Source organism: Lipophrys pholis (genome assembly GCF_963383615.2).
Source record: "Lipophrys pholis genome assembly, chromosome: 14".
NCBI lineage: Eukaryota > Metazoa > Chordata > Actinopteri > Blenniiformes > Blenniidae > Lipophrys > Lipophrys pholis.
The window spans coordinates 17,029,121-17,041,591 of record NC_137633.1 but is presented as its reverse complement, the minus strand read 5'-3'; the positions used below and the strand labels follow the sequence as shown (position 1 = coordinate 17,041,591).

The following is a 12,471-nucleotide window of genomic DNA, read 5'->3' as shown; positions in this document are numbered from 1 at the left end:
TTCATTAAAAGCCATTCATGAGGGGAAACTCGCCCTTGTCCAGCCCCGTCTCTGGACATATCGCGTGGTCCTGTAATAGCCTTTTAATTTGCCCCAGAGCTCAGCGGCCCATCGACTTGTGCGTCTTGGGAGGGATGTCCCGTGTTGGAGGTCACGCGGAGCGGATGTCATTAGCAGGCCGTGGCGACACAATATGCTGTAACAGGAACTGGCGCTAAGTTTGATTTAAGGTGCTGTTAAATTGAGCAGGGGGGAGGAAATCTCACATTCTTGATGAGGTACATGCAGAAAGAGCGGTGAGCAGCTATAGCACGGCATATTAAACCGAGGTGAGCACTTCAAAGGTGGGTTTACCTCTCAGCCCCCAGGGGACACTGCAAGGGCAGTGTAGGGGAATGCTAATTTGTCCTCCAGGCAGTCCGGAGTGGTAATAAGGGAGATACGGCAGAGCACAGCTCATCGACACGCAGTAAAACACTCAATGGGTTTTGATGTCCTGTAGAGAAGCGCTCCGTGCTCCACATTAGCATATCGACACCCACCTCGTCCAGTGTGAGGAAGGTTTCATTCTGGAGGGGCTTCAGGTAAATCTCGAACAAACAGGCCAGGTCCTGCGCGAGAAAAACAAAAGGTCAACGACAAGAAATAAAACATTTGCTTTCTAAGTCTTTCATTCGAAACAAAAAGACAATATTTTTCACCAAATAATACCCTCCAACCATCATCATCAGCTCACTCCTGCTCTCTATCTCGCCTCTTCTGACTCCTTTAATGTGGCTGTAGCTTGTCTTGGTATCAGTGGGGATATTCTCATTAGGTTGATTTATGAGCTTTCTTCTCCTCCTCCCCTTATGCCTCTGCTGCCTCGGCTGGTGTTCATGGACACAGGGTGAAAAAGGCCTGAATCGAGCCACTCGAGGAAGAAAATCTTCCTCCTTCAATTATAATTCAGCAGCAGGCCAAAGAAGAAGACTTGAACGAGAAAATGAGGAAATGGAGACGGCGGAGGAAACACGCCTGCTGCCAAGTGTTCAGACCACCGGGTTTTAATGTGTGTCACAGAGAAAAGGGTCATAGTTAAAAACAACCAAATGATGCAGAAGGAGAAAGGTATATAGATTTAGGCTGGAGGAGCAAACACTTCTACCTCTAACCTGCACTGAGGAATAAAAACATTTTTCTTGAAAGCTTTTAAAAGCAAGAGGTAACACTCGAGTGTATTCACGCTGAACCGTGGTGGTCTCACCTTCACGTAGGACTTCTCCGTGTCCACCAGCTCCTGGATGACCTTGCGTAACCTCTCCGTGGCGCTCATGTGCTTTGGGCAGGGTGTGAGCAAGGTGGTCTCCCCGGTGGGACCCGGCCTCGCCGAGGGCTCTGTGAGGTCATCCATCAAACCCCCGGGGCCCGAGCCCGGCCCCTCCTGGAACGACTGGTAGAGAGCGCAGACTGTGTCCACGCTCTGTAGGGGGCAACAGAGAGGAGGAGGGGGGAGGGGGGGGGGAGGTGAGTGTTTTGGTACTTCAGCTCAGGGATTACAACAGCCAGCTGGATGGAAGAAGGATCACACACACACACACACACACACACACTCACACACGCGCATTACATGAAGTGAGCAGCCAACACTTTTCAAGTTCATGGTGAGGACCATCGCCTCCCCTTGGGCTAATTTACACATGCACAGATGCACACGCACACGCACACACACTAAATCATACATTCCAATAGCAATTAAAATCTGCTGCATGTATTCTTTGCATGTATTCTTTCACAGCTAATGATTTCAGGACTAAACCTATATAAAATAATGATAGATATGATTCTACACTGTGCGCGGCCAGCGATCCCTCTGAGAATACTTGGAGCGTTATGGAGACTTAGTTATGCACTCTATGCTAATTGGCTTTGCATCAAAGCCTCCACGGTGCATCCAGAACACTGACTGGATGTCCCAGCAGATAACATTACAGCACATTTCATTATTCCTCTAAACCCCATAATGGACAGTCATGCAGCTTTGTGTCACATCAAGTCTGGGATATTCGACATGCCAGGGAGTCCCACATGGTCATGTTTCAGTATGCAATAGTTTGTTTTTTAATGGAGGAGGATGACAGGGGGATTCTCCCTCTCTCTCTCTCTCTCTTTTTTTTTAGCTGATTCATAAAATGTGTAATTTCCTCCAGCTTACTTCTTTCATAGGTGGAACCACAGGAAAAGGGTCAGCGTCATCCCATTTACAGAGGAGTTCAAGGGCAACAGATAATCCTCATCACTTTATACTGGACTGTACTGCCTGGGGTACGAAAATTAACATGAGCCGAAGGCACCATACTGCGAAGTCTTGCCTGTGGCAGGAAAGATTTTACTAGTCTGTGAGCAGCTTGTAGCAGAATATGAACCATTATGAGCTCCTCAGTTCTGTTCCACAGGAAATAAAAAAGCAGCAATGTGGGAAAAAAAAAAAAAATCCCCAATTCTCCAGACTTTACAGCATAGTTACCACCTCACGGTATCCGCTTTTTAAACACTACAATAAATGTATCCACACTTCATCAAAAGCCCACCTCGTTTCCTATCTGACAAGCCTGTGAATCACAACACTTCATCAACTGCAGCGGGCTTTAGCTCGTCTGAAGAGCACAAGCCATCAATTATGATGTGATTTCAGCACCAAAAATAGTCATATGACGGCCGGTCCCCCTTATTCCAAGTGAATGACATGATGCAGCATTATAATCTGCGGCCAGTCACTAAAATCAGCAGAGACTGATAAGTGCCAGTAATAGCAGCTTCCACCCTGCTGCACAGCATCACAGCAGGGCGGGACCGCCACAATGCCAAGCAAAGCAGCTGCTCAAGTGTGTGTGTGTGTGTGTGTGTGTGTGCGTGTGTGTTGGCATTTAAAATACACCATGAGCAAGCAGCCAGGTGCAGCTTTCTCCCACAGACAGTGCAGCAACAGACATGGATCGATACACCCTTCACTCTGACACTGCAGCCATCGACACGCACGCATGCACAGGACCCGGGCAAGCCTCTGAGTCACTCCACCACCCCCGCACCCCCACCCCACTCCCAAGGAGCCCACAGACAATCAAGGCTTCCATTAATAAGTCTGCAACTCATCAGCGAGCTCATTATAGCGCGGTCACTCCAGAGACGGCCCTCCAATATGTGTACTGAGACTGAAACAGGGAGAGGAGAGAGACAGAAAGGGAAAATTCCTCTCCGTGTCCACTATATCAGTCTGGGTTAAGCCTCTTTCCAGTGATCCACCACCCACAGCAGCTTTCTCGTCTCGCTTTCAGTGTGGGCTGATAGTTATGAGGGGTCCTAATAGTGCTGGTGGAGGGACAACATATAAATACACACTGACAACATGTATTAGCTGTGATACTGCTCACACACATCCATTCTCTGAGTAAGAAGGACAGCAATGTGCTGAGGCTGTAAGAGAAACTTCGCAAAACTTCCCCAGCCCTTTAATGAAAGCGCCTGCAAGTCAACATCCAGTTAGCTCGTAAACACTTCTCAATCAGACAGAATTCAGAACATCAGCCATGTAACTGCAGCCGCTGACACGCACCATCCTTTGAGAGATCACAAAATCAGCCTCAGACAGTGATGTTGGTGCCGCACGCGGCGCCAGTCAGCCTTCATTCACTGATACACGTCTGGGAAAGCTCTATAATGCAGCAGGAAGGCGGACGGCGGGGGGAGATTGCCTGAAGGAAACATAGAGGTTGAAGGATATCAGAGCGACATATTCATCAACTAGCCCACCGGTAGCTCCAGACAGGGGAGTGCAGGCTAGTGGCGACAGATAACACTCATATCTGCCGCTTATTCCAGTTACAGCCAGCAAAGCGAGAGGCTTGTCCAGGTCTTTGGGAAAAATGTGTGCACAGGAGGGCACGTACCGCTTCTGAAGTGCCAAGTTAATTCTCCCCACACCCCTTCCTGACATGCAAGAACAGTGTGGGCTCATGTTAACCTCATATGCACATAAATGAGATAATGGAGGAGCCACAAAAGGCGGGGGAAGGAGAATAGGGGGGGGGGGGGGGGGGGGGGGGGGGGATTGCTTGACTGGATGATTGGAAGCGCGTGCACGCGGAAGCACACACTTCCACCTCTCTCAAAGCCTCCAAAGAAAGGTTTTCATCAACACTAAATGACAGATACCTGCACCGGAGCGTGACAGGAGAAGGTGGGCAAGAAGAAAGAGAGATGGCGGGCGGGTGGGATTGGGAGGGGGGGGGGGGGGGGGGGGGGGGGGTGCTACACAGTCATGACTCAGGGATTGCAATCGCCTCACAACAATCCCACCAACACGACCTGACAGCTAGCCCAAATAGCCAATTAAGAGCCGAGGATGGGAGCCAGCAGAGGCGGGAGCAAAGCCTGGGAGCGGAACGTGAAATGAGAGAATGTTGACCGAGAGGCTGTGAATTCCCATTCAGGTGTTCCAGCTGACAGGTGTCAACACCTGATCATGTTTCTCCCCCTCCTCCAGCTCGGCAGTCAGTTTAACTCCTCGGGTCCTCTTGCTCCATCCCCTGGGTCAAAACAAAATGTTACACCTTACAAGTCAGGTGTAATATCTACTTTCTCTTTCAATCCAGGCCAAAACCAGAAGCTAAACCATCTTCTGATAAATCACATCTCAACATGTATTCACTTTGAGCAGCAGCACAAGTCTCCTTCCCTCAGACTCAATCAAAAAAAATGAACTCGTCAGCTGTTAGAAGATAAAGTTTTTGATCTCAGTGAGATTTTAATACCTCTCCCAGCCTGCGGGTGACCAGGAAGAGCAGCCTGTAGAGCAGCCTCCATGCGGCTGTGGCCTGCCGCCGGGTCCTTCGGACGAGCGAGCAGCCCTTCTTGCGCAGCCTGCCTCCCCTGGACGTTGGCATTGTAGCTCCAGACACTGTGTGCACTCATTCAGCTTGACCAAACAGGGAAGGGGAAAAAAACAAACCCAAAAAAACCAGAACAGGAAGTTTGCTTGACCGTCTCGGGAGAATTTTATCTTCTCGCTTCGTCCACCTCTAATTTTCATCTGATGATCAGTCAATGCCGTTTCAACTTTCCTCCTCCTCCTCCTCCTCCTCCTCCTCCTCCTTCCTGGCTCCGTCTCTAATTTGCCGCTGCCCGTGTCTTCGTGAGGGCCGGGTCAGAAGCCTTGGTCTTCAGTATACCTCCGCCTCTGGGGTGGAGTGGGCTTTGATGGTGATGGGGCCATTGATCCTGCATCCTGCCGCTCTGCGAGCGTGGGCAGAGGAAAAGAGCTTGCTGCCGGCTAGTTTTGCATATCAGTCAGTCGTGGACAGTTTGGCCTCTTGGCTTGAGCAAACACAGGAGGAGTACTTTCTTGACTAACGATTACCGGATGTCTGTTTGCATCAGCGCTGCTCCCGCTTTACCTCTTCACTTCCACCTCGCCATCAATTCTACTTCTCTAAAGGCCATTTGTCTCCACGTCTCTCCATCCCTTCTTCCTTTTTCCTTCGGCTGCCGCCTTGCTTTGCGGCTCCAGGTGACCTCTCTGCCGTGATTTCAAGAGAGCTGAATGGAGCGGCGCGAGGGCTGCATCAGTGTCCAGTCTCTCAATAGTGCCAGTACAATGTGGACTGTTCTGGCTTGTTACCGCCACACACAGAGGAATGGCTGACTCAAAAACAGGAGGCTCTGCGCCCGGTGGGGGCGAGCAGTGCAGGAATGCTAACTATGCTCTCACACGAGAGAATAAAAGACGCCAAGTATTGCACGGTGAACAAGGTAGGAAAAAAAAACAAACAAACACATGAAGCCTCTTTCAATGAGACACAGCTGGTTGTAGCCTCTAGATATATAAACACCAGTGAGAGTGAACTCCTCATTAGGGCAGCCAATTATTGGAGAGGATTAGGATTACAAGGATAAGTTACTTTCCTGTCTGATATCCTGTAAGAGAGCAACGCAGTGTGTGTCAAGGTTTCTTTCCCCTCCCGAACTAAAAGAGATTGCGATTGTCCAGAAAAATTCAAAAATGAATAATTAAATTCTTATGGGATTTTGTTATGGACTCCTTTTTTTGAACAACAGGTAAATGCAGGAAAAGTTTTTTACCATAGTTTTTCCTGCCTTTACCTGACGTTAAAAATTAGCCCATAACATGGTTTTAGAAAGACAAAATGAACACTGTAATTGGGATTTGTAACTATCCAAAAAGAAAAGGGGTTGAGAAACACTGAATTCTGGTGCGCAAATTGGAATCATCCGCCATCATGTCACCATGTGGACATTTGCTTTACTTGAAAATCACTTAAGTTCCTCTGATTATGGATCCAAGTTTACCATTTGTTTCCCCGCTGGCACATACAGTACAAAATCTAGAGAAAGAAAGCGTGCCGCTACATATCAATTATTACTTGAGTCATATTTTAATCTGACTCAATTAGTGGATAAACACACACACACAAACAAATAGCTGAGCCGGGAGGTTGCGGGACAAATTCAAAGCATCGTCTCGATGTTAATACTCCGATTGGAGACGTTACATGCAGAGCTCAGTCTGCAGATGAAACGAAGCTCGAATCAAAGGAGACGCCTCGTGCTTTTCCAGTACAGAAGTCCAATCTGAGCGGGGATAAACAAATCTGGCGACGAGGGACGATAAAGAAGAAGGGATGAAATAGACGCACGCCCCCGGGGGTGGTTTCACCCATCCCTCAGGAAACAGCCTTGTCATGACACTGTGAGGCAGAGAGAGAGGCAGAGAGAGAGAGGCACAGAGAGAGAGAGAGAGAGAGAGAGAGAGAGAGAGAGAGAGAGAGAGAGAACGAGCAAGCAGGTGGGCAGGCCAGTGATTCATTTGCTATGTTAGCCAGCCATAGTGCCACCATGCCATCTTCTTTTCAGAGCTCAATAAAAGAAGACGCAAACTCATAAATCAACCAGAGCAGGGGGGAGGAGAGAGGAAGACGAGGAGGAGGAGGAGGAGGATAGGTCCCGTCGCGCTCCGCTCAAGCCCATTTATGCCTTTTATTATTCATCCTAAACAAATATTATTCCAGTCAGTCTCGGAGGACTTTGGGCGAGGAGTGTGTTTTAATAATGAAGCCAGCTTCAGATTAAAGCACCCATTCTGCTAAATCCCAGAGGCGATTCACATCCACTCCACTGCATGACTGCCGGTACAAAGGAAAAGTAACGCTCGCACTTTGTGCTATTCTAAAACTGTAACGAGGGGATGCTCGTTGCTTCGGTAAAATATAGTGCGATGGTGTGGAGGAACTAATGTGGATGTCCGCCCGGCCCTCGTCCTGCCCTCCAACCGGTAAAACTCTCAATCTGGGTGAAACAGAAGCAAAAGGCCAAACATTGGCCATCCACGCCAAAAACTGCCAAAGACTAATTCTAATAGATAATGAGGCCACTGAGGACACAAGGTGAGTTGAGATTGAATTTATGCACTTAGAGACAGTGTCGTTTGTCGGGTCAGCCCGTCTAACCCTTGCACAACGACCACTGTCGAGATAACATCATAGCAGTAAATGCTGCAACGGCAAAACTTAACACTGTGAACTTCTGACCTGCTGGATGTCCAACGATAAAAACACATGCACACAACATGGATGTGGATTCTCCGGCAATTCGGACTTGCAGGATAGTTTTACCACCCACACACAGACGGTTTGTGGGAGTTGTGTGAAAGTTTGCAGCTCCAGTGTGAAGACTCGTATCAGCTCTCCCTCTTAAAGCCACCCACAAGCCAGCAAATCCCCGAACCATCGGCTAGTTACCGGCTGTTTGTCCCCTTTGACGTTTCTCTGGCAGGACAGGCAAGTGGTCAAGTCCTGGGCCAGGCAGGAGAGTTTGTCTTTGAGGAGCCGCCCCAGGCCGAGCAGCGCAGATCCCAGGATCAGGTCTTTGTCCTCGGCTTCACAGCCCGACGGCCAGAACCAGCACATGGCCAGGAGGGAGCAGAGGGCCTGGGCTGGAGACTGGTCCCACATGAAGAGCTCTATTAGAGAGGTGAGGTAAAGGGAAGGGCCAGGATCTTCATCCTTCCCCAGCGGGGCTACAATCGGTATCGCGACGTCCATGGCCACAGCGGGGACCCCCTGTGTGGTCATTCCAGCCGGGTTTGGGTCATGCTGGATCCATTTTCTCTCTCATCTTTCTCCCAATCTTCAAGTGTGTCTTTCCAACTTGTTTACAGGGGAGCGGACTGATGAGAGGGGGCGGGTATTAACTGCACTGACGAATTTAAGCCCAGATTATTAGCCTGCTCACAGCCAGATGGCGACTGATGGCTTAGTCATAACACACACACATACACACACACCCAAATTACCCCCTCTAACTCCCATCTTACTAACACACACACACACACACACACACACACACACACACACACACACACACACACACACACACACACACACACACACACACACACACACACACACACACACACACACACACACACACACACACACACACACACACACACACACACACACACACACACACACACACACACACACACACACACACACACACACACACACACACACACACACACACCCAAATTACCCCCTCTAACTCCCATCTTACTAACACACACACACACACACATACATTGGGTAAAGAAGATTCTCTAAAGTTTAGGGAGGGGAGGGTAGTCGCTCTGGGGGAGGGCAGGATCGTGTTTGAAGAAGAAGATACAACCTAATATCTGTAGGCATGTACTTCATCTTTTTGAAGTCGAGGCCTCATGATAGGAGCGGACAGAAACTTTCTCTTTCGCTTCACACATTTCTCAAAAGTGTTAAAACACCCCAGACGCCTCTCGTCCGCTGAGACGACTAAAAAGGGATGATTGAGCGCAGGAAGGGAGGAGAGGCGGGAACGGCACATATATCGCAGTCTAGTATATATAGAGGCTCAGTGCTTTACTCGGGCGAAGCCTAATAACATCAGTGCTCGAATCAAGTGAATCAAACCAAATCGCCTGGTACTGACAGCCAGACAGAGCGCGGCTCCAGTCACAGCGCTCTTCATTAGTCCATTTAAATGCTCTTACTGAAGTGTCTGGCCGAGCAAAGAGGCTTAATATGTCTGTCTGAAGTTTTAACCTTTGCTTTAATACGAGAGATGACGGTCTACGTTAGCATGCAGTAAATGTACAACGGCTGTTTAGAGAAAAGAATAATAATATAAAGACGAGTGATTGAAGTTATTCACCATGAGAGGAGCGAGCTGGGCTCTCGCCTCACAGCCGGTTGGTCGAGGCTTTTCTGTGTGTTTGCGTGTTCTGCATTGCATTCAGGAGGATCCTATGCGCGTGATGGCTGACGGCAAAAAGCTAAAGATATTTTCTCAATCAAATTGTGAATCTGAATTTCCAAATAAAGTGTGTATCTGTTACACCCCATTATGGTTTTTTTTCACTAATAAGTAAACTATTATGTACTCATGAGGTGGAAGCACCCACTTTCAGTATTGAATTTTCTTTTTTGCTTTTTTTTGTTTTTCATGCAATTGTTAAATCTTGAAGTAAACAAAAGTGAGAAAATCGACTAGAAGTTCAAATGAAGAAGCTGGAAACAGTAACTTTTTGTTACTTTTGCATTATTACAAACAAATTGGGCCATGCTGTCGTCCAGGAGCAAAAAAAACCCGTCTTGTTTGATTTCAGGCTTTTCTGTATGGAATGCAAATTATTTGCATGTTCTCCCAGAATGTGCAGGTTTCTTCTTCTTGTTGTTTTTGCAGGAAAATTTTCCTCTCATGGTCTGAAAACTTCATAGGTATGAATGTGTCTGTGTGTGTGTTTGCCCTGTTGAGGACTGGTGGCCAGTCCGGTTTCCGCAGCTCTGTCAACTTAAGTAATGGATGAATACAATAAGTCATAAAGACACCAGTTAATATCTGAAATGGTCGTCTCATCATGTTATTGAACTTCATTGCCAAGAAATGTCCTGAATCTTGAGTAAATCCTGCGAGGATCATCTGGTGATGCTCGTATACGTGTGACTTTCCCCGGATGGGACTGGTGCCATGTAGTGAAGTCAGATTACTTCCCCTGTCAGTCCATCTGTCTGGTGGCCTCGTCTGCTACCGTGTGTGTGTGTGTGTGTGTGTGTGTGTGTGTGTGTGTGTGTGTGTCCCCTTGTATCCGTGTGGATGTGTTGATGACTTGGCAGCTCAGCTGACAAATCTCCAAGCCTTCCGCTTGCTAAACTCATTGTGATTTTGCCTCCATACGTCCTCCTACTCAACACCAATCCATGTCAGATCAATTCAAGCGTTGTCATTACCTCCGAGACTAGTTGAGTTGACTTCTGTAATCAATTGGTCGAGCTCATAATGGTACAACAACAGTGCGTTAAACCAATTGTCGTGGCGCTCTATAGCAAAATGTTTCATTAGGTAACTCAAAGGGTCACAATCAGCATCCTGACTGTTGGCAACACGCACACACACACACACACACACACACACACACACACACACACACACACACACACACACACACACACACACACACACACACACACACACACACACACACACACACACACACACACACACACACACACACACACACACACACACACACACACACACACACACACACACACACACACACACACACACACACACACACACACAGCAATCTCTCTCCTGTAATAAGCACAAATTGGAATGCATCGGACCAATTAATCAGAGGGTCGCCAGTCTGGTGAGGCGGCTGATTACAAAGTGTGACAGGAGACTTGAAACGAGTCCTTCCCTTCCATCCGTCTCGATTGACTTTCACAACGCCACGTGCACGCATGTGTGAACTTATATGCAGATACACGGCAGATTTTCCTACCCGGTGACTCGATTTCCCTCTTCCCGCTCCAGAGAACAAACTGATGGCTGCGCAGTGATTAAATCTCTCTCTGCGTGCAGACAACAAAAAATAAATAAAGAATATAGCAAAATCAGATTCAGTCGCACCAATATCTCACCCGGTGTTTTTACACATTTTAAATTGCCTTCACAGTGGTTGACTCTCCCTGATGGAAGCTTTTATGTCCCGAATCTACACGACACAGTGGTGTAAGTGACACCGACACACATTCATCAGCCTTCCAGGCAGGCACACACACACACACACACACGCACGCACTCATACACACCTTTACGTCAATCGTTCTCCAGTAAAACACAAACGGCGGGGAGCTGAGCAGCAGCAGCAGCAGCAGCAGCAGCAGCAGCAGCAGTGGTGCAGTGCAGATCCCGGCGCTGTGGGACTGACTCGTGTCGCCGGGCAAACAAAAAGAGAGACGAACAGAGCCAGAAGAGACGGAGGAGAAGAGGGCAAGTTGTCCTCTCTAATCCACCTCCTGCCTGACCTCGGGTCAAATACCAAACGGCATCCTCCGACTCCCACTAATAGAACAATGGGGCCATGGCAATTAACAATGCTTCCTGGGTATTTGGCATGGGTTTTACTATCAATAAATCCACAATGAAATCAGCACGGCACTAACGCCTGCTCCCGTTTCGTTTCGCCCACGTTACATAACGAGCAAGTGAAACAAACACGTCCTCGCTATTGTAACAAGTACAGTACACGGCGGCGAAGGACATTAAATATAACAGAGAAATATTAACGCAAAAGGAGAAGGTGGATATGCATGAATACACACACGTCTATTCCCTTTTGGTTTGCAGCCACATCCGCATCATTAACACACAGGTTTCTGCAGTGACCACACACACATAACTGCTCTCAGTAAACACCAGCTCACACAGTTTTCTGTATTGCATTATCACACAGCAGAAGCGCGATTCCCAAAGAGCTGGGCTCACGCTCGGTTCTAATGACTTCAGTAAAGTTGGTTTACATATCAAACACCTGACCGGATGTCTATCGACGGGACAGAAATAGTTGCCATCTGCCACCGTTCCTATTGGACGACTAATTGGCACGTCTCTGAAAGGCGAGTTTTCTCTATAGCGACATAAAGACGGTAGAGTGATATTAACTCCACGTAGCAGGATGAAAGACACGACGCGTAAAGCAACCGGTCACAACGCAGGAAAATGTGCCAGTTTTAATTATATTCACTAAGAAAACACAACAGCTCTGAGTACACAGCATGAGGGGAAATAAAACCGCTGGCTTTCTCACTTTAAAGTGTACGTTTCGCACATGAAGGCAAATTAAGCAAAACCTGTATCGTCACAATAATATCACAGCAATATAGTTGCTGAGCATCAATGGAGGAAGTTATTGTGTTTTTTTGGGTGCAGTTCTGCTGTCATATATATGTTGAAAGTTTCGGTTTTATTCTGCACATTCTCCCGGTTTCAGCTCTCTCCAAAAGGTTTTCATTGAATTCAGGTCAGGTCCCTTTCAAATAGTCTATTGTTTGTTTCTCAATAATGCTGTGCTCCCTACAAACAATCAGAAACACT

At 47.8% G+C, this 12,471-nt stretch overlaps 1 protein-coding gene across 1 annotated transcript in view; it reads right to left on the bottom strand.

Moving 5' to 3' along the window:
* tiam2a (TIAM Rac1 associated GEF 2a) overlaps positions 1-12,471 on the bottom strand; it is an 82,378-nt gene that overhangs the window by 10,808 nt on the left and 59,099 nt on the right. Inside the window, exons 16-17 of the mRNA XM_080479863.1 lie at positions 1,247-1,462; positions 543-611 (exon numbers count right to left, since the gene is read on the bottom strand). Coding sequence (XP_080335989.1) covers positions 543-611; positions 1,247-1,462 — 285 coding nt within the window. The remainder of the gene's footprint in view (positions 1-542; positions 612-1,246; positions 1,463-12,471) is intronic.